General features: G+C 46.1%; 2 protein-coding genes across 4 annotated transcripts; one reads left to right on the forward strand and one right to left on the reverse strand.

Annotated features, from left to right (window-relative positions):
* Positions 1 to 105: 105 nt before the first annotated feature.
* On the reverse strand, positions 106 to 17,240 carry KATNB1 (katanin regulatory subunit B1). 3 transcript variants are annotated; one of them, XM_033157378.1, is made up of 20 exons: positions 17,181 to 17,238; positions 15,158 to 15,437; positions 14,660 to 14,790; positions 13,068 to 13,185; positions 12,400 to 12,500; positions 11,967 to 12,008; positions 10,831 to 10,914; positions 10,562 to 10,677; positions 9,257 to 9,328; positions 8,841 to 8,991; positions 8,347 to 8,534; positions 7,441 to 7,571; positions 6,618 to 6,668; positions 6,192 to 6,268; positions 5,216 to 5,335; positions 3,345 to 3,494; positions 3,098 to 3,174; positions 2,515 to 2,589; positions 1,462 to 1,578; positions 106 to 852 (listed from the first exon to the last, which is right to left on the reverse strand). In XM_033157378.1, the coding sequence occupies exons 2-20, from the start codon at positions 15,195 to 15,197 to the stop codon at positions 720 to 722; spliced, it is 1,974 nt and encodes a 657-aa protein (XP_033013269.1). In that variant the 5' UTR covers positions 15,198 to 15,437; positions 17,181 to 17,238; the 3' UTR covers positions 106 to 719. The 3 variants fall into 3 exon arrangements, with proteins under 3 accessions (XP_033013269.1, XP_033013268.1, XP_033013270.1); XM_033157377.1 differs by having other exon boundaries at positions 5,216 to 5,338; positions 17,181 to 17,235; XM_033157379.1 differs by lacking the exon at positions 5,216 to 5,335 and having other exon boundaries at positions 17,181 to 17,240.
* Positions 17,241 to 18,042: 802 nt separating this feature from the next.
* On the forward strand, positions 18,043 to 20,221 carry SS18L2 (SS18 like 2). The gene is made up of 3 exons (XM_033157380.1): positions 18,043 to 18,155; positions 19,138 to 19,214; positions 20,096 to 20,221. Exons 1-3 carry the CDS (start codon positions 18,087 to 18,089, stop codon positions 20,187 to 20,189), a joined length of 240 nt encoding a protein of 79 aa, XP_033013271.1. The 5' UTR covers positions 18,043 to 18,086; the 3' UTR covers positions 20,190 to 20,221.
* The last annotated feature ends 200 nt before the right edge of the window (positions 20,222 to 20,421 follow it).

The following is a 20,421-nucleotide window of genomic DNA, read 5'->3' on the forward strand; positions in this document are numbered from 1 at the left end:
GCATTGTAAAACTTTCCTTTTGTGGGAGTTAGAATATGAATCTGTAACCTTAACAAAATTATGAGCTACGGAAGGGGAAAGACACAAAACTACTGTTTTTCAAAATAAAGTTACAAACGTTTTAATGAAATTCTTCATAACTTATCAGTTTATGAACAGCAGACTGCACAGCGTATTAACAAGAGATGAAGGGGAAAGAGCAGGCCATTCCTCAGTATCGAGCCTTTCCACCATGGAACAAAACGAGGGGGCAGCAGTGGGGGGCTGAACTCCTCCAGCCCAAGAGACTCAGTTGCACAGGCAGGTAGTCCAGTCCCACCCACTCCTGCCTCAAGTCCCACCACAGTGAGACTGGAAAGGAAGCAGGGCAGGGCTCATCACTAGGGAGTTGGTCCCAAGCACTGCTGGTTGCCAGGGTCTAGAAATGCTGTCCATGGTTGTATTCTAACACAGCATTCCCATTTGCCGCCCCCGCCCAAGGCAGCTATGTACACAGAAAGGCAGGGGGGCTGTGCCACAGCAGGGCAGTCTGGTTTGCAATGTAGCCTGTAAGGCACTGAATATGGAGCACCCAACCCATCAGCCCCCTCCCTTACCTCCTGGAGGACTGTGGAGAGATGGACACCAAACAAAACTACTCGAAGTGGCTGGAGTGAGAGGCCATGGAGGGAAGACGAGCCTCAGGCGGTATGTGTGGATGGATGAAGGGCACCACCCCATCACTCAAGGACAGCCATCAGGAGGTGCAGCTCACGGAAGGCACTGCCATGGCGGCCACTGAGTCCAGATTTGTTCTTGATGATGTTGCTGATGTTTTTCAGCTGCTTGTAGCACAGGCGGCATTTGTGAAGCCTGTCAATGGAAGAGAGAGAGGGGGAGGGAGGGAGGGAGAGAGGGGCTACCATGACTAATCAACATCCACCAATATTTTATTAATATTATTTAGATGCCCTGCTCTTCTGCATCTCACAACAAGAAAAATACCTAACTGTTAAATTCAGACCATGCTCTTGGAGCAACAGCAGCTAAACAAAAGTAAAGTGCATGGTAGATAAATAAAAAGGTTTTTGGAAAAAAGAGAAGGCATGTGATCAGTTTGGCCCAATGGGAATATAAAACCCACGCCACAACTAAAAAGCTCCAGCTTTCAGTGGATACCTGCTGATTGCTAGCCAGTGCAGGGACACACAGCAGCAAGGCGTACAGGCTTTACTGGCAGAAGCCAAATGAGATTTTCCCCTTCTGCACCCCCCCCCCCAGTAGATAGAGGCAGTTGTGTGGGAGGGAGCCCAGATATTTTCAGCCTAAAAGCAACACACTGGAACTGTTCAAGATTCTGTGGGGCACGTGTGATTGAGCTAGCTGTGGGATTCAGGTGTGTAAGGAGGCTAAATTGGTAGGGGGGAAGGTTCTGATAGGATTTGCAACATAGGAATGGAAGCAAAAGGGATGCCACTCTACCTCTCTTCTCTGCTGATGTCCACCCCCACGGATGGCGGCGCGGCAAGGATGTCTGTGATCAGGGGCAGAAACCTCTGCAGGATCAACTTCAGAGAAGTGCAGCCTGTCTGGACGTAACTGACAAGAGAACAAGGAGAATCAGAATAGGACAAACATTTTCACGACTAAACCTAAAATGCAAGAGGAGAAGCAGGTGAAGGAGGAAGAGCAGAGCCACAGCAAAATCAGTTGTCCTTCCAGTTTCTTTTGTTGTAAATCTGGATGCAGGAAGGCCCAGCAGGCCGCTGTTAAAAGCAATTGATATTCATATGAACTGCTTCTGACCCAGTTCCTTCTTCAAAATGCAGCCACACTGCTGCAGGGATTTCTGAAGCGCTTAAAAATAAACCAGGGCAGAATTTGTGTGTGTACACGCACCCCTGGAGGGGGTGACACAATTGTATATAAGCGTCAACACAAACTGATGTACACATAGATGCTGCAACTACTCAGGTTTTGAAGTGGTTTTAATATTGGGGCAGAGGAATCACTCCCTGAAAACCACAGCTTGGTGGTTAGTAAAGCAAAAGAGGGGGGGAAATCAACATCCAACATTCTTAGGAAACTTCTGCTTGAACTGCAAACTTCTCTTGTTGGATGTTGGGGCAGCCTGCTTTGGGATGGGCCCTTCTCAGTGCTTATTTCTGCTGATGACATTCCCTCATGATTTAAAGCTTCAAACATGACACCAAATTGGGGCAGAGGGGGAAACCTGCCCAATATAGAAGTGCACTGGGACCATGGCAACAGCAAAGTGAAGTTGTGATAAGCCCAAAGCTGACTGGCCTACTCTCTGCTTGGGCAAGTCAAAACCTCACTCGCTCCGAGAATAAGAAAAATGCACAAGACATTAACACACACAGGTGTGCAGCAGCTACTGCCACTTCATCAGGACCATCATCAAATGCAAGTTGACAAAGCTCTCAAAAGCAGCTGGCTACAGCTAGCCAATAAAGCACTTAACTGATCAGGCACTCTTCTTACTCAAGGACGTACATTTGTCAGCAGACTCACCTTTCATATTTGCTTTGCAGAAGTTTCTCTATCTGAGGCAAGATGACTGTGCACAGATCCAGCTTCCAAAGAGACCTGGAAAGAGAATACAGGCTCCAGAGAGATACCCCAACCCCCTGCCCTGCAACAGCAAACCCCTCTGACCTGCAGAACACTCCAGAGACCTTAGCCAGAGAGCAGCTGCTGGTCTTGGGCTAGATGGACCTCATTCAGGACAAACAAGCTTTATGTGCTCACCCCAAGGCAGAAAGGAGCCAAAGGATGAGACAGCGGGTGACTCTCGGCCCAGGGAGTCCTCATGAGGGATCTGAGTCATGCCATGGCTCCAAGCTCAGCACAGGGCTAGCAGGTGCTGTGTCTGTGTGTAAGCACCAGGTGGCACCACAAAGTTCCACAGATTTTCATGGGGCAGGACATGGGGGCTGCCAAGAAATAAGGCCTGGGATCCTGTGGGTAACTGTTGGTCACAACCTCCACTCCAAGAGGTGAAGAGGCACTTGTAGGTTACCCAAGAAGGGAAGAGGATCCTGACCCACATGGCAGAAAGCATTCCCTTGAAGCAGGAAAGCAAACTGGAACTCACGCCTTCTGGTTGACGATGTTCAGGAGGTCCACCATAACGGAGAGGTCGTTGATGGCCACTGCGGAGTCCACAGATGTCTAAGAAAAGGCAAGAGAGGCAAATCAGGATGAGGGCGAGTCTCCTAGAGATAGACATCATGAAGCTGACCGTGGTGGGAGGTTTGAAATCTGGACCTGCTAAGCACAAAGCAGCTGGCCCAGTCCCTGGCGCTGTGCTGCTTAACAAAGGCAACAAAAAGGCCACTTGCCTTGATGTCTCCAGTGCTCCACACAGCCCTCACGGTGTCCAAGTTTTTGTGGCGACTGGTAAGCACCACACACATGGTCTCGTGTCCCTTCCGGATTTGGGACATGGCCTCTTCATCCACAATCTCTGCCAGGTTTTGGTTGTTCACAGCCTGCAAGGACAGAAAGGAAAGGGAACTTGGCATTGATGGTCTAATTTGTAATGTATTACACAAACAAACAAACAAACTATACCTATTTGTATAGTTTATTACAGTTTTATTTAACACAACCAGAGGCAGAAACATTACTGTTAAAAGAATGGAACATACTAGGTCTATCACTACAATTGGAAAGATGGGGATGCTGGGCTGTGAATTCTTTTCTACAGTCTCCTTGACAAGATTACCTTTGATTTGCCCAGAATGGCTGGCTGGTATTTAGCATCAAATGCTGCTGCTCTGCTTTTTGTCTTGATTCAATCATACTATTTATTACCCAACCAAATCACTAGCCATACAATTGAATTATTTGTACCCTAGCTGAGAAATATCTAAAGTGTTTAGCCACCGAAGGGATCTGCTACCATCCATGCTCTTGCTAAAGGCTAGTTTCTGGTGTCCTTTCATCTACACATTATGCCTTCTTTTGTGGACCAGTTTACCTGTGGGATTGCCTTACCCCATCTATGACCTTTTGACCACTTTGATCTGTGGAACTGGCACTGTTACAGGGGCCACAATACAAAATGGCTACTTTAGTGCAGCAGCACCCATACTTTGGAACTCCCCGCCTATGGACATAAAGCAGGCACCTTCACTGCCCCCTTTTTGACACCTGCTAAAAACATTTTTGCTTAGACAAGCCTTTCCAGACAGGTAGAAGCTGTCATGTGTTTTAAACTGGTTTTATCTTGATTTTAATTTTTGAATATTTTAAATACCTGATTTAATTGGGTTTTTTTAATGACAATCTGATTGTTTTATTATTTTTGTCAACCACTTTGAGCTTTTATTACAATCAAGCAGTATATAAATGATGTGAAATAAATTAAAAACATGGCAGCAAATCATTTTCATGTTTGGGGGCATCTGGATTATGAAAACAGGTTGCTTCCTCAACTGCATGCTGGTGGAGCGCATTTCAGATTCTCACAGCAAGCAAAACTTGACATTTTCCCTGAGGGCCTTTGCGACGGAGGTGCCAATTTCTCCTTCCCAGCTCAAATTATTGTGGCAGACGGCCCTTGTGATTCTCTGATCCCAGGTACTACTCTCCAGGAGAATGCAACCTGCTTAGCTTGGCATGACAAAGCTAGGAGGACTAAATTTCCTTTTCCTGAAGCTATTCAACAGATTCAAAAGTCTGCCTTTGCAAAGGTCACAAAGAAACACTGGACCTCTGTGTCATGTATTCAGGCTGCCTGTTAACTCTATACACAAATCACTGCTCTGTGGAGCTTGTCCAGAGGTATCCTGACAGTGTCTCTTTCCTATCCTTTACAGAGCCCTCCAATTTCCACCATTCTTGCATCTCCCCAAGACTAGGGACTCAGCTATATTCGTAAACATAAAGTGCTTTATATGTGTTATAACACTGTGACACCAGATGGCGCTGTGGAGTCCCTTCTTTCACCAACATATTTCCCTGTATGAAGTTTACAACGTGTTTAACTGAATCGCTCCTTTGATGTGCCTAGATCCAGCCTAGGTCTTTCTTCAGTATCTTACAGCTTCCTTCAGAGACTTGTTGTTTCTTTTAAAAGCCAAAAATACACTCTACTTCTGAAGCAGCCCAAGAGCAGGGTGAGCAGGGCAGGCAAATGACTTTCCTCCCTGCCCAGGTGACAGCCACTTATTGTTCCCAATCCCTCTTCTACAGGGAAGAAACTTACTGGCAAAAAGTCAGAGGCCTTCAGCCCGATAGGCTCATTCCTGGCTGCAGGGATCACAGATGGCTCAACCTTGGTCTTGGGGGTCGAGGATGCTATTGGCGACCTCTGAATAGGGTCAGGCTGCTGTGGGAAGTGGAGATGGAGTCAGGGCAGACACACCTGGGCTGTAAGCTTTGATACCATATTTGCAACCACCTGGCTATATTGAGCACCACAAACTCAGCACCACCACTGCTGATCCTCCATGGCATGTTAACAAAGGACTTGATGCATTCTTCTTCCGTTTTCTAAGCAGACCCACTAGAGGCTATTGGCAACTTCTGAGTGGCCAGCTCCACGGCACCTGGAGCACTTCAAATGAAGTTAAGGATCAGGTGCAAGGTAGGATCTGCTCAGGGCATCCCTGGGTCTCATCTTGCCCCCCACCCCACCTCCACCACATTTGGCTGTAAGAAATAAGCTTGCAGGGATGCAGGGAATTCCAACCACCAGAACCAAGATCTGCAGGGGAAGGCCTTTCAAAAGCACTTGGAGGTTTTGGTAATTAAGTGGTGTATAATTTGTTTTATTAAAAAAAAATGATAGTAATAAAAAAGTCCCCCACTGAGCCCAGCCTTTTCCAATCTGGAGCCCTCCGGATGTTTTGGACTGCAACTCCTTTACAAATAATGGGAGTCGCAGTCCAACACACCTGGAGGTTGGCAATGGCTGGTCTGACTGCCTTGCTTAGAACACAGAGTGATAGGCCACTGCCTCTTTCATGCTGCTAGAGCAGGGTTTCCCAAACATGGGCCTCCAGCTGTTTTTGGATTACATTTCCCCTCATCCCTGACCACTGGTCCTGCTAGCTAGGGACGATGGGAGTTGTAATCCCCAAGTTTGGGAAATCCTGGGATAGAGGCACCATCATTTCTGGAGCCAGGGTGGGGGGAAGCAGGAAGAGGAGAGGGCACACCAATGGGTGCAAGGCACTTACATTCTCTTGGCTTGGCAACGGAGTCGGAATATCTGCCACTTGACTGAGCCTTGAGGCTTCTTTGGCAACCATGGGCTCTGGAGGGAAGAAAAACTATGTTTTCTTACTTTCAAGACTGCACAAATAGTAGCAGCAGGCGAGAGCTCTGCCCTAGAAGTCAAAGACCCTGGGCCCTAAGGCCCTGGGCTCTAAAGCTCCTGCCACTTCCACCCAAGACAGTCTATGGCTCTGTTGCGCCAAGGGCCTCCATGCTGCCCTTTTGGAGCCAAAGCTGAAGAATCCAAACTGGAGAAAAAGATAACTCGCAACTTCCCCCAGCAATGTAGACATTGCAAATGTCCATGTGAAGCCAGCAAAAAATACAGTAGATGTATGGAGATCTTCTCTGGTTCTTTCTCAATACTTGAAAAAGAAATTCCAACTCACCATCCTCTGGAGGTGCAGGAAAAGGTTCACTCTTGTTGGGTGGAGTTCGAGCTGAAAAAGACAAAAAAAAATAAAGCACCCAACCTTGCACTCCATTTAAGTTACACAAGAAATTAGAGGATCCTGTGGTGTCACCTTCATGAGTCTATAGCTTGTTTCCACAACGGCAGTAACACTTCTGCATTACAGGTAAAGGGATTAACAAATATTTCTCCCTCTGAGGAAGAAGTGGGTGCAGTTATGCCTCTTCACTCCTTCCCGCATTTCTTTTCAAGAGACAGGAACAACCATTCCATGTGCTAAAGATACATCCTGGGAATACCGGGTGGGATTCAGACTAAGCTAGTTGAACTTCGGTTCCACTGAAATCAATGGGACAAGTTAATAATGACTTCAATGTGGCTTATGTTCAGCTAGTTAAGTCTGGCTCCAAGTCACAGTGTGTGTAGCTTTTTTGCCAGGAGGGGGGTGGCGGAATTAGTTATATATTGAGATGTAAATTCGCACTGTGGACTGCCCTCAGATGTATTTGTACAAAGGATGGTGTGCAAATACTTTAACAAACACATGTTGCAGACTTAGATGCTAGTACTCTACCTTTAAATGACTGACCATGCCAGAACACAATATTCAGTAGCAAGTTGTGAACCTAAGATTGCCTCTTGAAAGTCTTTGGAGGCAACAGTAAATTAAAACAACTGTGGGAGTCACATGCTTGTTCACAACTGCCACACAAATATCGAATATTACAAAATGGGGAAAACAGCACAAGACACCTTGGTTTGCTTTGTGGCAGCACACAAATCACTTCAACAGCACTCACTTATGGGATTCTTTGGCTGGAAGATCTCATTGTAGTCTTCTGAGTTCTGGATCTCCGCTGTTGATTCCTTATCTTCCCTGTCGTCCTCACTGCTTGGACTGCGCCTCTCGCTCTCTGAGTTGTGTTTCATTCTGTCATTAAACCACAGAAATAAGAATACCAGAACAGCCCTGAAGCAAATGGGGGCTAATAATAATAATAATAATAATACCCCACCCAACTGACTGGGTTTCCTCAGCCACTCTGGGAGGCTTCCAGTACATACAAAAATGTCAAACATTAAAAACTAGCCAATACAAAGCTGCTTTCATTCAGGTGTCTTCTAAAAGTTGTGTAGTTCTTTATCTCCCTCCTTGACATCTGATGGGAGGGCATTCCACAGGTTGGGTGCCACTACCAAGAAGGCCTCTGCCTGGTTCCCTGTAACCTCACTTCTCGCAGTGAGGGAACTGCCAGAAGACCCTCAGAGGAGGACCTCAGTGTCCAGGCTGAACGATGGAGGTGGAGATGCTCCTTTAGCTGTATCTGAAGCCCAGCGTCCTATTTCCCCCTGAATGGCCAACTGAATGTCCACAAGCAGGACCCGTGAGCAAGAGCAGCCCTCTCCCCTCTTAGGATTCCCAGCAACAGGTATTCAGAGGCATTCTGCCGCCAACAACATTGCCACTGTGGCTAGTAGCCATTGATGGCTTTATCTTCCATGAATTTGGCTAATCCTCTTCTAAAGCCATGCACAAAAAAATAGGCAAACAGCCAGTTTTTCTTGGAAAAATCCCCCAGAACCAATGGAGGGGACCACACAGAAACCATTGAGAACATCCCTTTGCTTTCTGTTTCCATCTCTAAATCCTTTGGCATACAGGGGCTGCCACCTCCCGCCCTCTAAGCGGAGTCTTCCTTCCTTGCCTTTGGGGTTTGCTGCATGTCGTCGTTGGCCTATCGTAGATGCGTCGAAGGGAAGAGCCCGCAGGCAAGGGCTGAGTGAGAGGCTTGTCATCCCGAATCAGCCCACGGGTGCCAGGCCCACATTTTGTGACTCGGCTGAGGTCCACCACAAAGGAAGAGACTGTGCTTTGTGTGAAAGAAACACCAATCTGTGAAGAACAGAAAAGAAGCCATGTTCTGTGCAAGTCAACTTTACATCAGGTTTTCAGCCAAAGTGCTCTGGGAAGTCAACAAGAATCCACCTTGGCAACCATGTGAGGGGAACGGGAGGCAAACTCAAAATGAAAACTACCAGAAGAGATGAGGAAGAGATGACCCCTGTGACAAGTGTGCACTAGGAACAGCCCTGCCATGCTACTGCCAGTGTCAGAAGCACAACTTGTGGCATGTCCACTTGTTGCACCCAGAAGCAGAGCAGGAAACCCAAGTCCCTTCCTGCCTCTTCAGTCACTCACCAGTTGATTGTTACAGATAGACAAATCAGCCACCTTGCCCCAATTCACCATGACCACATCAAAACAGCGCTCAGGCTCCCAGCCATACACTCTCAGGGTATCGTGGCAGCCAGCATACAAGCAGCAGCCATCAGGGTTAAACAGCACACACCTGAAGGGGAGAGGGGAGAAGTGAATGTGCAGGTCATCCAGACACTGGTGCAAAACAAGGTGTGCCATTGATATTCTTAGTCAGGAGATGGTCACAATCTCTACTAGCCTTTAACTGCATGCATTCCTTGCTTCAGCCGCTTGGCCAAACCAGAGCTTGGAACTGCAAGAGCGTTAAGAGTCTGGGATCCCCATAGCAAAGTCACACAAAGCAAGAACACGCCCTCATGCCTCTTGACACAAACCACTGCCCAAGTCCCATGTACCTGACAGGAGTGGCCTCCTCTTCAATGCAGCTCACCACCTGGAACTTCTCCAAGTCCCAGAACCTGACCGTTCTGCAAGACAGGAAAAAAACAACACCTATGTGATCAAGAGCATCTGCAGCCACTCTCCTAGGCCCAAGGCAAGCAGGAGTTAATACAACATTTCATTATTCATTGGTCTTTGTTTCTAGCAACAGTCTGTGGCCCTGAGTGTCTGGGATTCCAGGCAAGGAACAGAGCACTCAGTTACTCTCCTCTGTGCCCAGCAGAGATACCAAGTAGGCTGCCAGAGGAGGGAAGCCCCCATGTCTGTAGGTTGGAGGAAGAGGGACATAACTCTCTGTTCCTCTTTTGACAGCCTCCAGCATGCTAGGAAAAATTTGCAGGCTAGTAGCTTTAACTGGGCTAACACACAAGGTTGCTCTAGCCATGACCAGCCAATAGATCTGTGATAATGATGGCAACCTCATCAGAAACTCCTCAGATGTTCTTAAAATCACATGGCAGGACCTAAGAGCAAAGGTGTCCAGAGGCTAGGGCACTTTGGGATTTAAAAGGAAAACACAGCACTCTGAAGTGCCCAGAAACCAACTGGTAACCAGGGCAGCTCTGTAACAACCACTCTCTAAGGTCAGTCCCAGCTGCTGTGTTCTAAACCAAATAGTTTCTGAGCTATGTAAAACACTTCCTTGTAATGATAGAGACCAAATCTTTTATCTTACACAAGATGGTGCATCAAATATATCTGGTGCAGCTGGGAAAAGGCACAGCTGCGGCAGTAGTGCTGGGTCAATTATCACCCCTGAGCAGCAAACCTGTTCCTTCAGGAGGGGCGGCAAGGCCATTCAGACAGATTTTACACCTACTCTCAACTCAACAGGCCCACTGTTCATCTACACCCCCATCTGAACCTGCTTCAGTTCATCCAGCCCATTTATCCAGCATCATTTCAGAGACTCTATAGTCTCACCAAGGTTCAAGGAAGAAGAGAAAGAAGATTGAGAGCCATCAGCATATACCAAACTTCAAAATCTAGCATGATGACATCTACCAAAAGCTTTGTCATAATTCAAACAACATGAAAGACTGAATTTTGGGCAAAGCATGGGCAATCTTATGACCTTGTTCTAGGTTCCAGAAGAGGATAATGAAGAGGCCAGAAGGACCTCCCTAGACAGGAAATTCCACAACAATTATTCCAATTCCACAAATGAAAATATAAGTATCTGCAGGAAATAATTGCAAGTTGCAGATGAGCCACATCACATGTTATTGTCCCCCACTTATTTCCCAACAATATTTTACCTGTCAGAGCTACCAGAGGCCAACAGGTATTCATTGGGATGGAATTCTACAACGTTGACTGGCCCCGTGTGTCCTGTGAACTCGAACATGATCTTCCCAGCAGCCAGGTCCCACAACTAGATAGAGAAAGAACCTTAAAGTCTTGAGGTTGCCCAACCCCGTTCCTGATTGTTTGGCACAAAAGAGCACCTCTTGGTGTGGCAAGCAGTCAAAACTGCCACAAGAAGGAAGATGAATGCCAAAGGGGTCTGGCAAAATCAGGCCAGTACCTTCACTGTGTGATCGTCTGCAGACGACGCCAGCCATTTGCCATCAGGGCTGAATCGGAGACAGCGGACAGCTTGAGTATGGCCCTGTAAAGGCAAAACAGACCCAGTTCATTCCTAGCAGAGCTTGGCACTCCCAGGATGAAATAATGGGTCACACAAAGGAAACATGAAGACTGAGCATGTCTCACAACAGCTGTCATGTTGTGAAATTACTATATAGCAAGAGAGAAAATACAATCCCTTAGACTGCCTTTGCCCAACCTGGTGCCCTCCAGATGTGTTGGACTGCAACTACCATCAGCCCCAGCCAGCATGCAAAACATCTGGAGGGCACCAGGTTGGTGAAAGCTACATTTAGACATAGCCACTTTGCCCAAGATACAGTTTCAAACATTGTAAATATCACTTTCTAGTAAGGAAGGAAAATAAGATTGGATAGGGAAGAGTTTAATGATTTGTCAAGTACTTGGGCTCCTTTAGGAGGGAGGGGAGCCTTTCTCAATTGCTGTGAGGGGCAGCTGGCATGTCAGAGACCAGCTGAGGGCTCCATCAACAGTGGAAGGAAATCATGAACTTTGGAGGATAGGAGCTGAGCACAGAAAAAGGGTTTCCCTGGAAACAAGTCAGAGGGAGCTAGTAAAACAGAAGACAGAAGGAGGAGAGGCTGTACTTTGGGAAGAGGTGCAGGGGGTGCTATAGTTCAGTGAGAGAGTGCATGCTTTTTAATTGGAGCACCCTATTTTTAAAAATAATGCAAAGTGGATGTGAAGGTCAGTACCAAAGTACAAAAGAGATGAGAAGATATTAACTTGCAAGATTAATGGCATCAAGCCAATCTGGACACCTTCAAGAAGCAGTACCCAATGGATCCCCCTCCCCACTGGCCCTTCCTTTGGTTGGGTGGGGCCTGAGGGGTGGCAGCCACGATAACTGGATTATCCAGCCAAAAAATGTAGACCCTGTTCATGTAATAGACACTGGAAATTTTGTAAACAGCCCAGAACCTATGGGTGGGATTGCCTCAATGAACTCTCCAAACTGAAACACTGTAGCAACTGGACATGGAAGAACTGCCAGAGGAAGGAGGAGATTTGAGGGGTGCTCTGTGGACAAAATTAACATGCTTTCCTTCTTACCTTGTATCTGAAGACGCAGCCCTTTCTTCTCACGTCCCAAAGCTGCATGAAGGAAATTGACAAAAGCTTTACAATGGCAACTTGGAAATGTCTTCCAAAGCACCAATCTCCAATTTAAAAAGTCCTGGGGTTGAGGGACATTTTCTAAGAGTGCAACAATTTGAATTTCAATAACAGGATGTCAGCTGAAGTGCAGAATACAAACAAATGAGGCCTTGGGTGCACTATCAGTTCATAGTTAAAGGGCTGGGAAGAGCTCTGCCCACACCACTGGAAAGCGACTTCAGGTCCATGAGAATATTGCTGGGCTGCATGAACAACTACTCTGACTTAATACAAAACAGCTCCTTACATTCACTGATATCCAGCCCTTTGGGGATCCTGTTATTCTGAAATACACATGCAGGGAGTGAGGGAGACTCAAAAGTCTTACCTTAATGTTGGTGTCCATGGATCCTGAAGCTACAAAGCCTCCAAAAGGATGGAAGTCTAAGCTGCAGATATTTGCTTTGTGGCCCATTAATGTACGGAGAACTGGATGGGAAAGGGAGGGCAGGGAATTGAGATGCAAGCATGGTCTAAGAAGATGCAGGATTGATACAATTTTTCAGTTCAAATCAGACTTGCTATTTCAATCGTTCAGTAAAATCCTTTTTATAAAAAAAAAATCTGGTTTAGAATGAAATCATAATTTCATACAAATATTTTAATGTTTCCCTGTACAGTCTCTTAAAACAGAAATAACAAGCATCTACCAAACACATAAAATTAAAACCTGCTTTTCTATGAAAGTAATGGAGGAAAGATAGTTGACTGCTGAGGTTAAGCACCGTAAACATAACACAAATGGATAAATATTATTGGGGAAATTTATAAAGATCTGAGTGCCAACAAAACAGCTGTTCTTATTCATAGGGCTGGCATCTGAACAGTACCAACACCTCCCCCAACCTAGGTGAAGGAAGAGGTGCCCCTGCAGTTTTCAAAGTTGGGCATATTGTCCTTCCTTGTGTGCTTGCTCTCTCTCTTTCTCTGCTCTTCGCAAAGTAAGGGACTGCTGGGCAACCTGAAAAGTGGTAGAAGGATTGGCTCTGAACCTACTTTTGGCAGCTTCCAGATCCCAGATCCGAATGGAGCCTGACTGGGACCCCGCAACAATCAGCTCTTCATTTGTATTAATCTTCACACTCTCCACAGGTGTAGTGTGACCCGTTAGACTCTGGGGAAAATGATAAAGCAGCAGTGAATCATCTGAAGGTGGCCCACTCTATAGGAAGGCATGCAACAACAAGGACAGCTAGGATGTTTACACTCATCAAACCACAAGTAGTGAAGTGATTAGGTGAAAGCTATGTTCAAAGCCACAGACAGACACTGAAGTTTCAGTACTCCAGCAAGAGCAGAAATTTGATTCCTCCCTATGTTCATCAGAGGCCCTCCTTCAAGTGTCTCTCTCTCACACACACATGTCACCTGGTGCCAAACTGGACCTCCTCTGTACACCCAGTGAAGACTTCTTCATGTTACAACTGGTCTTTAAGTGACTAATAAAATCCAGCAGAATATACACTCAGAAGCACTTCCCCCACAAAGCTTAGCTGCAACAGTGGGAATCCCTATGCCCCATTGCAGGAGGGTTGAAGCAAAGGCCGAGATCAATATAGAGCTTGGCCACCACATTAAGTGCTTCTTAATGATGCACTAAGCAGATCACCCAGAAATGCAGGTTTATGGCAACACAAAAGTAAATTCCACTGAGTTCAGCAACTTACTCCTAGATATGTGTATAATGAATTGCAGCTCCATCAGCTAGCATGAAATGAAGCTGCATCACAAACTTCCCACAAACTATGCAGTAGTACAAAGAGCATCATGCTCTGTACTGTAACAATTGAAATGCCCACTCTAAATTCAATTCTGCAGCACTAGTAAGTTACTGTACAAAAAATGAGGAGGGGGTGTGGAAGAGGAGAGAAATGCCCTTTTGAAAAAGTGCAGGGGTTGGATAGGAAGAAAAATCATTCAAAAGAAAAACTATTTCAAACTGGCCATTGCTGTGGAAAGGGATACCATTGCAGCTTTTCGGCCCTTCCAAATCAAAGGATTACATGCATACTGGGATCTACAGCCAAAGCTCCTAAGGCAGCCACTCATACAAGTCTCAATAGCTCAACTTAGCTCCTCATAGGTCAAAATACAGGGGGCAAGGTGGTGGTGGAGAAAATATCTCTGGAGCTGCATGAAAAACAAAGGAAGGATACTTGACTGAAACCCTGCTAATGTCAGATCCAACTACTTCCTGGTTTTTGAAGAGACCAGAATGTTGATACATCGCCCAGGACCGTTTTGAGGGCCAGAGTGCAATGGCGCCTTTACCTGGTGGTATATCCTGAGCGGCAGTGCCTGCGATATACTGCTGCCATCATGCTCTGTCCCTCAAACTGAGGGAGGAAAAATCCGCGAGGTGCCAGAGTCAATGCAGCTCGTTCTTCCTTCAGCACTTTGGCCTTAACTGCACTGTACTTTGGCTCACTTAGGTGTATTTAGCCAAATTACTGAAATCACAGATGAAAATAAACCTCCCTTCTCATGTTTGATCCTGTATAGAGAAAGGAGGGTGGCTAAAGCTAATGCCAGAGGTTGCTCCCTGGCTCACATTGCCCACAAGCAAAGAGAAATCAGCCAATCCTTACCATAATGCAGTTCGGCTTGTTAATTGACCAGATATTAACTCGACAATCATCTCCACCAGTTGCAAGGAGCCGACCTGAGCTTTTGCCCAACACAAGTGAAGAAACATTGCTGCTGTGAGCAGTGATTTCCTCTATACAAAAAAAGCAAACACAGACATGAGCACATTTTTATCACCATGTCTCTCCCTCATTACAGTCCCACACAAAAATCTATACATTTAAACTTACTGATGAGGTATACGTGAACAGGTATGCATATCTGGTATGTATTGTAGCTTTTTAAGCTAATTATTCTATGTCCACTTGCCTGAATATAAGCCCTTCTGGCCATAGTAAGATTTTTTAAAATATAATTCCACAAGCCAGCAAGTCATCAGCTAAAGCAGCTAAGTGATCAGGGGAACACTGAAACCCAAGATGTCAAGCAGGAGTGGAAGACAAAACTGCAGGCACTGAACACATCCCATTTATAAACGCAGAAGAGTGGACTTCACTTACGCAGCTTCCAAGCTGTCTTGGTGGCAACTGCAGCTGCCATTGCAGTGATTCTCACACAGCTACAGAAAGCAGTCTTCTTTTCTCTCCCAAAGCTCTGTTTTCATCAGCATGTGTGGGGCTCAACCCCCCAGATACAAGGTTCAAGCTTCTGAACTGTCCTGCAGCAGTCAAGGCGGTGACACTTTTATTTTTAAAATATAAAGCTGTCTCCTAGGCTTACTCAGTGGCCTATTTCTTCCAGAATGCAAGCAAAATCCCAGGAAGCAGTAGTTAAAGTTACCTATGAAGAAAGTGTTCGTTTTAACCAGTTCAGCCAAAACAGCAGCAAAACAAACTACATTAAAATAGAGCTTAGCAGGTTTCTTCATTTATCATTTTTTTATAACAATAACTTAGAACAGGTACAGTTGTACCTTGGAAGTTGAATGGAATCTGTTCGACTTCCAAAATGTTCAAAAACCAAGAAGCTCCTGCACCCAATCAGAACCCGCGGCACCCACGTCAGATGCAAACCGGAATACTCACTTCCAGGTTTGCGGCATTTGGGAGCCAAAATGTTCAACTCGCAAGAAGTCCGACTTCTGAGGTATGACTGTATTTCCAGAATTGGGCTGCATACAGTATTAGTCCTCCTCAGAGTATACCCACTGAAATTGATGAACATGACCAAGTTAGGTACGTTAATTGTGTACTGGATATACTCCAAGTAGTACTTGGCTGGATACAACCTAATTCTGTTTTTAAACATGGAATGTAAGAGATCAGGAACTCCTACTTTTCTCTGTATCTTCCAATAACAATAAAAGGTGCTTTTGTCATTACACCAATGAGCAATAAATTAGAACAGACTTTGACAACCTGGTGTTATCCAGATGCTTTGGGATACAACTAGCACAACTATTAGGAGTAGTGCAGAGACAGACAGAAGTGGGGCACAGAATTGATCCTGAAAGCAGGATCCCTAAAACTGACAGGTGGCCTTCAAAAATACACTTTGTTCACAACCTGCCTCCAGGAGGGAGTTAACTCTTGTCTGCATGCTGCACCCCTCAATTTACCGACAAATTTCCACTCACACATGTAATTTCTAGATTGAGGATTACTACCCCAATGTACAGAACTGATGAACTGCCTCTGTTACAGGTGGAATATAATACTTATTCCACGTTGGTAAGAAATCATTATTTTAGTGTGGTAGGGCTCACACTTTGACATCAGGCTGTTGCCTTCACAATACTGTTTTTGGCACCTGCTAATAACATGTCTGTTTAAACAAGCCTACCCATGTATGTAAGATGCTGACACGTATTTTAATCAATTTTTTTGCTTACTGTCAAACTTAAGTACTTTTTGATGTTTTAAAATAGTTGTTTTTACCTCTGTTGACTAATAATTGCAATGCTTTGTTCTTTTTGTAGAACACTTTGAGCTTTTGCTTTTATAATCAAGCAGCACATACATTTTATGAAACAAATAAATACATGTATGTGCTGCATCCCTACAGGTGTTAGGCAGGATAGAGTTTTTAGGCGAGGTGATCTCAGCAGCTTCTGAGAAGAGCCCTGATAACAAATGCCTAGAAACCAGATCTCCCCCCTCCACAAGAACCCAACAAAGCAGGGCACGAGGGCAGTGGCCCTCTGCCAGTCAACACTTCCCAGCCACCGGTGCTTAGAGCAAGTGACTCGAATCCGAGGTAGCCACCCGAGCTTGTGAACATTCCCACCCCGACCCCGCAAAGTGCTGTGGGCAGCAGATCCCATTCAGCTCCGAGGAAACCCTTCTCTTAGGCCAGCTATCTCTTCCCGGGGAGAGAAAGATCCCACCCATCTACTTCATGCGGTGCCCGGAGGAGAAGCAGCCCTCTCCCCTCCCGCAAGGCCTGGCCGGGACCTCCGAGGCACAACGCCGGACAGGCCAGCACCTGCTCGGAGGGACAGTAAACAAGCCCATCCGGCCCCGGGCAAGCCGCCGCTCCAGGGAGGTTTTCGGGTGGTGACTGCTGCGGCTACCCACGGCCTACCCTGACGTGAGGCCCGTCTCGGCAGGCCTTGCTTGCCTCCTACCCGCGCGCTCCTCCGTCTGAACGGCTCTCGGGGCTCTCCGCCTCCACCGCCCGCTCCCATCCCCCACCCTGATTGGCTGCCGCTTGACAACCGGAGCCCTGGCAACTCACCTCGACTTGGCCCCGCCCACCTTTCGTGCCCCTGACCAATCACGTCCGCCCCTCAAGCCTTCCGGCTCGCCAATCAGCCCGAAGCCCGCCTTCCCAACACAACCAAGGCCCCGCCGTCGCAATTTGTTTTCAGAGCCCGCCTCCACCGGCCAGACTGGCCAATTGCTACGAAGGCTTCGAAGAACGACGGGGGAGAGGGAGGGAGTTCCTCTGATTCGTGTAGACTGAGGGAAGGATGTAGAGTCGCGCGCACTGCGCAGCTCCCGAGTTAACTTGAGATTTTTCGTTGCAGGCTTTGCTAGTCGGAGAAGGCGCATCTGTGCTGCAAGTGAGCGCCGATTTGGGAAGAGAGTGTCCAGCAGGCCCCTTAATTAGCACGGTCTTTGCTGCAGCCTGACGTGATGGAAATTCACAAAATTATGCATAGCGCGGAGAAAGTAAAGTTTTCCTCCCTCTTCCGTGACGCTAGAAATTGATTGGCACACTCTTCTCTCTCATATACACACATAAATTCTTTCATCGTAGCTTAACCAGTTTAACTGGTCGGAATTTTAAAAACTCGGAAGCTTCTTAGTTACACTAGGATATGGACCGCTCTACTTTTAGTCATCTGCATTGGTGTGCGGGAGCTTCCGAGGCCGCACAGGGGCAGCCAATCGGTGCAAAGTCTTGTCCTTTTGCTCCCATCAACCTTTGCGCCGCGGCCCACTTTTCGCGTGAGGCTTAGAAGCCGCTGCTTCTCCACCCGCTAGCATGTCGGTGGTTTTCGTGCCGGAGAAACTCCGGGGAAAGGCGGAGGTGAACCAAGAGACGTTACAGCGGGTGAGCGAAAGGGGCGGGCGCCATAGAGAGAGCGGAGAGCGTCGCTCACGCAGCCCTCTTTTTAACTCCCGTACGCCGCCATAGGAAAGGCAAGAACGTCGGGAGGCGTCAGAGCGCCGCTCTACCTTCCTCTCTCTGGTTTCCTGGCCAGGTTCTTTGTATTAAGTCGATTAGAACCGGAAGTGTCTTTGCAATTTCATTCCCCTCTTGCAGGCTGCGTGAAGATGGTCCGGTCTGGTTAAGTGGTGGGAGCTGAGAGCGTGACGTCAGCGACCGTGGTCAAGCAACGTCCACTCTGATCCGCCTGCGCATTAGGAAGGGCAGTGCACTCTGTACATTCTCAGGACAAAATAAAAAAATCTTCTCAGGGTTGGCCGAAATCACTGGCGGCCGGCTCCTTCACTCTCCTCGATCATGATTGCTTAGCGAAAGGCCATAACCAAGTACAATAAAAAGCGGTACACCGCCAGAAACATGACTAAAACAAATGAATAGCATAGTCTGCTGGAATATCCTATATCTTCTGCAATAACAGTAAACTCCTCTTAACGCTACCAAAAAGAAAACCCCAATAACCGGGATCCTCCCCTTTTAATATTTAAGTCTGTAAGTTGAAGACTGAAGTTGACATTCTTTTAATACCTGGTATTCTTCATACACCACTTTAATACAGTAATCTGAAATCAAGGGTCATCAGTATGACACCTGCGGGCACCATGGTGCTCTTAAATTGTTCCCTGGTGCCTTTGAAGCCTATGACCACACACACATACTCACACTGCCTCCTTGATCATGAGATGGTAGTGCACAGTCTATAAAGCATCCTCACAATTATCCAGTATAATTGTTAAGTAGTTGTTAGAATCATAGAGTTGGAAGAGACCACAAGGGTCATCCAGTCCAACCCCCTGCCAAGCAGGAAACACTATCTTGAACAAGTTTCAGTAATATGCAGTTGATCCAGTGCTGTTGTGACTTTCAGCTGCTTGAAGAAAATGACCAGCTGATTCGATGTATTGTGGAATATCAGAATAAAGGAAGAGCTGAAGAATGTGTGCAGTAAGTAAATTTAATTTAAGAGTTGCCTATTATGCATTTTTCAGGACTTCATTTTTGTATTTGCTTGATTAAAACAAACAATCAAGTAATTGTTTAGAGAGCTTGCATGTCTCATTGCGAGACGTGGGTTTGAATAAATCTCATTGGTCCTGAGGAAATTTACAGGGGAGGTGAAGTAGAATTGAAATCAGGCACATTGTTGCTGAAATAAATGCAATTAGTCTTTGTCAAACACAACCAGACTGTGCAGGGTATTAATGAAAATCTTGTTTATTTCGCTGAATTTAATGTGGGAGGTAATAGCTTACAGATGTACCCACCCCTTCTTCTTGGCAGCCCTAGACCTCTGAAAGGCCATTGTAATAATGGCAGTTTTATTTTTAATTTCTTTTCTAATACTGTAATTCCTAACATTTTCCTCTTTTGCTGCCACTGCACAAGCTTGATGATTTTATAGAGCTGTGTACAACCCCAAGATCTTCCCTGGTTAGACACTGCTTGTTCAGACCTCATCAGTGTGAATGTAAAGTTAGAATGGTGTGCCTCAGTGTGCATCATTGCCCACTCATCTATGCCTTTGCAGAAATTAAGTGATCATTAAACATTGACTTAATTAGTATTTTTTTAAAAAAACACACATTTCCTTGAATTTAAAAATAAAATACTATCAGGAACAGGGGAATGAAGCTAATAGGATTCATTTCCATTCAAAAATATTATTGGCTTCATATTAACAACTCTTCCCTTCCCCCTGCTTTCCCAAGTATAAAGTGAGCAAAATAGAGACCTAAATCCTACTGTTACTTATATGCTTGCTGGCTGCCAGAGCAACTGTTATTTCAGTTGCCCTAAGGAATCTCATTCTTCTGTTTCTTTTACAGACACCAGCACACACTGCACAGAAACCTGATTTATTTAGCTACTATTGCAGATGCATCTCCCTCTCCAAATGCAGGGAAGACTGTTGCAGACTGATACTGTGCTCCTTGGCACACTTGTGAATCCTTGAAGGAGAAATAAATCCAGCACCTGATGGAAAGCCAGCTGGAAAGCGCATCCTTAACAGAACACATTCCTGCCTTCATTTCATCCTCTTTGCCAGCAACTAGTAAATGCCATTTGCTTTACCCCCCACACACACACACCTTGGGTGCAAAAGGAAAAATGACATAGTGCACTGCATAGTGCTTCAGCTACAATGTCACTG

The sequence above is a fragment of the Lacerta agilis genome, chromosome 8 (genome assembly GCF_009819535.1).
Source record: "Lacerta agilis isolate rLacAgi1 chromosome 8, rLacAgi1.pri, whole genome shotgun sequence".
NCBI classification, from domain to species: Eukaryota; Metazoa; Chordata; class Lepidosauria; order Squamata; family Lacertidae; genus Lacerta; species Lacerta agilis.

What these genes read in the sequence shown, in the direction of transcription:
- SS18L2 (XM_033157380.1), top strand. Translation starts at nt 18,087, where the DNA reads ATGTCGGTGGTTTTCGTGCCGGAGAAACTCCGGGGAAAGGCGGAGGTG. An exon ending in ACCAAGAGACGTTACAGCGG is followed by an intron (nt 18,156 to 19,137) that starts GTGAGCGAAAGG and finishes TGTGACTTTCAG; the next exon opens with CTGCTTGAAGAAAATGACCA. An exon ending in AGAGCTGAAGAATGTGTGCA is followed by an intron (nt 19,215 to 20,095) that starts GTAAGTAAATTT and finishes TTTCTTTTACAG; the next exon opens with ACACCAGCACACACTGCACA.
- KATNB1 (XM_033157377.1), bottom strand. Translation starts at nt 15,197, where the DNA reads ATGGCAGCTGCAGTTGCCACCAAGACAGCTTGGAAGCTGC. An exon ending in ACAAGCCGAACTGCATTATG is followed by an intron (nt 13,186 to 14,659) that starts GTAAGGATTGGC and finishes CATTTTCCCCAG; the next exon opens with AGTCTAACGGGTCACACTAC. An exon ending in CCAGCCAAAGAATCCCATAA is followed by an intron (nt 6,669 to 7,440) that starts GTGAGTGCTGTT and finishes TGTCTTTTTCAG; the next exon opens with CTCGAACTCCACCCAACAAG.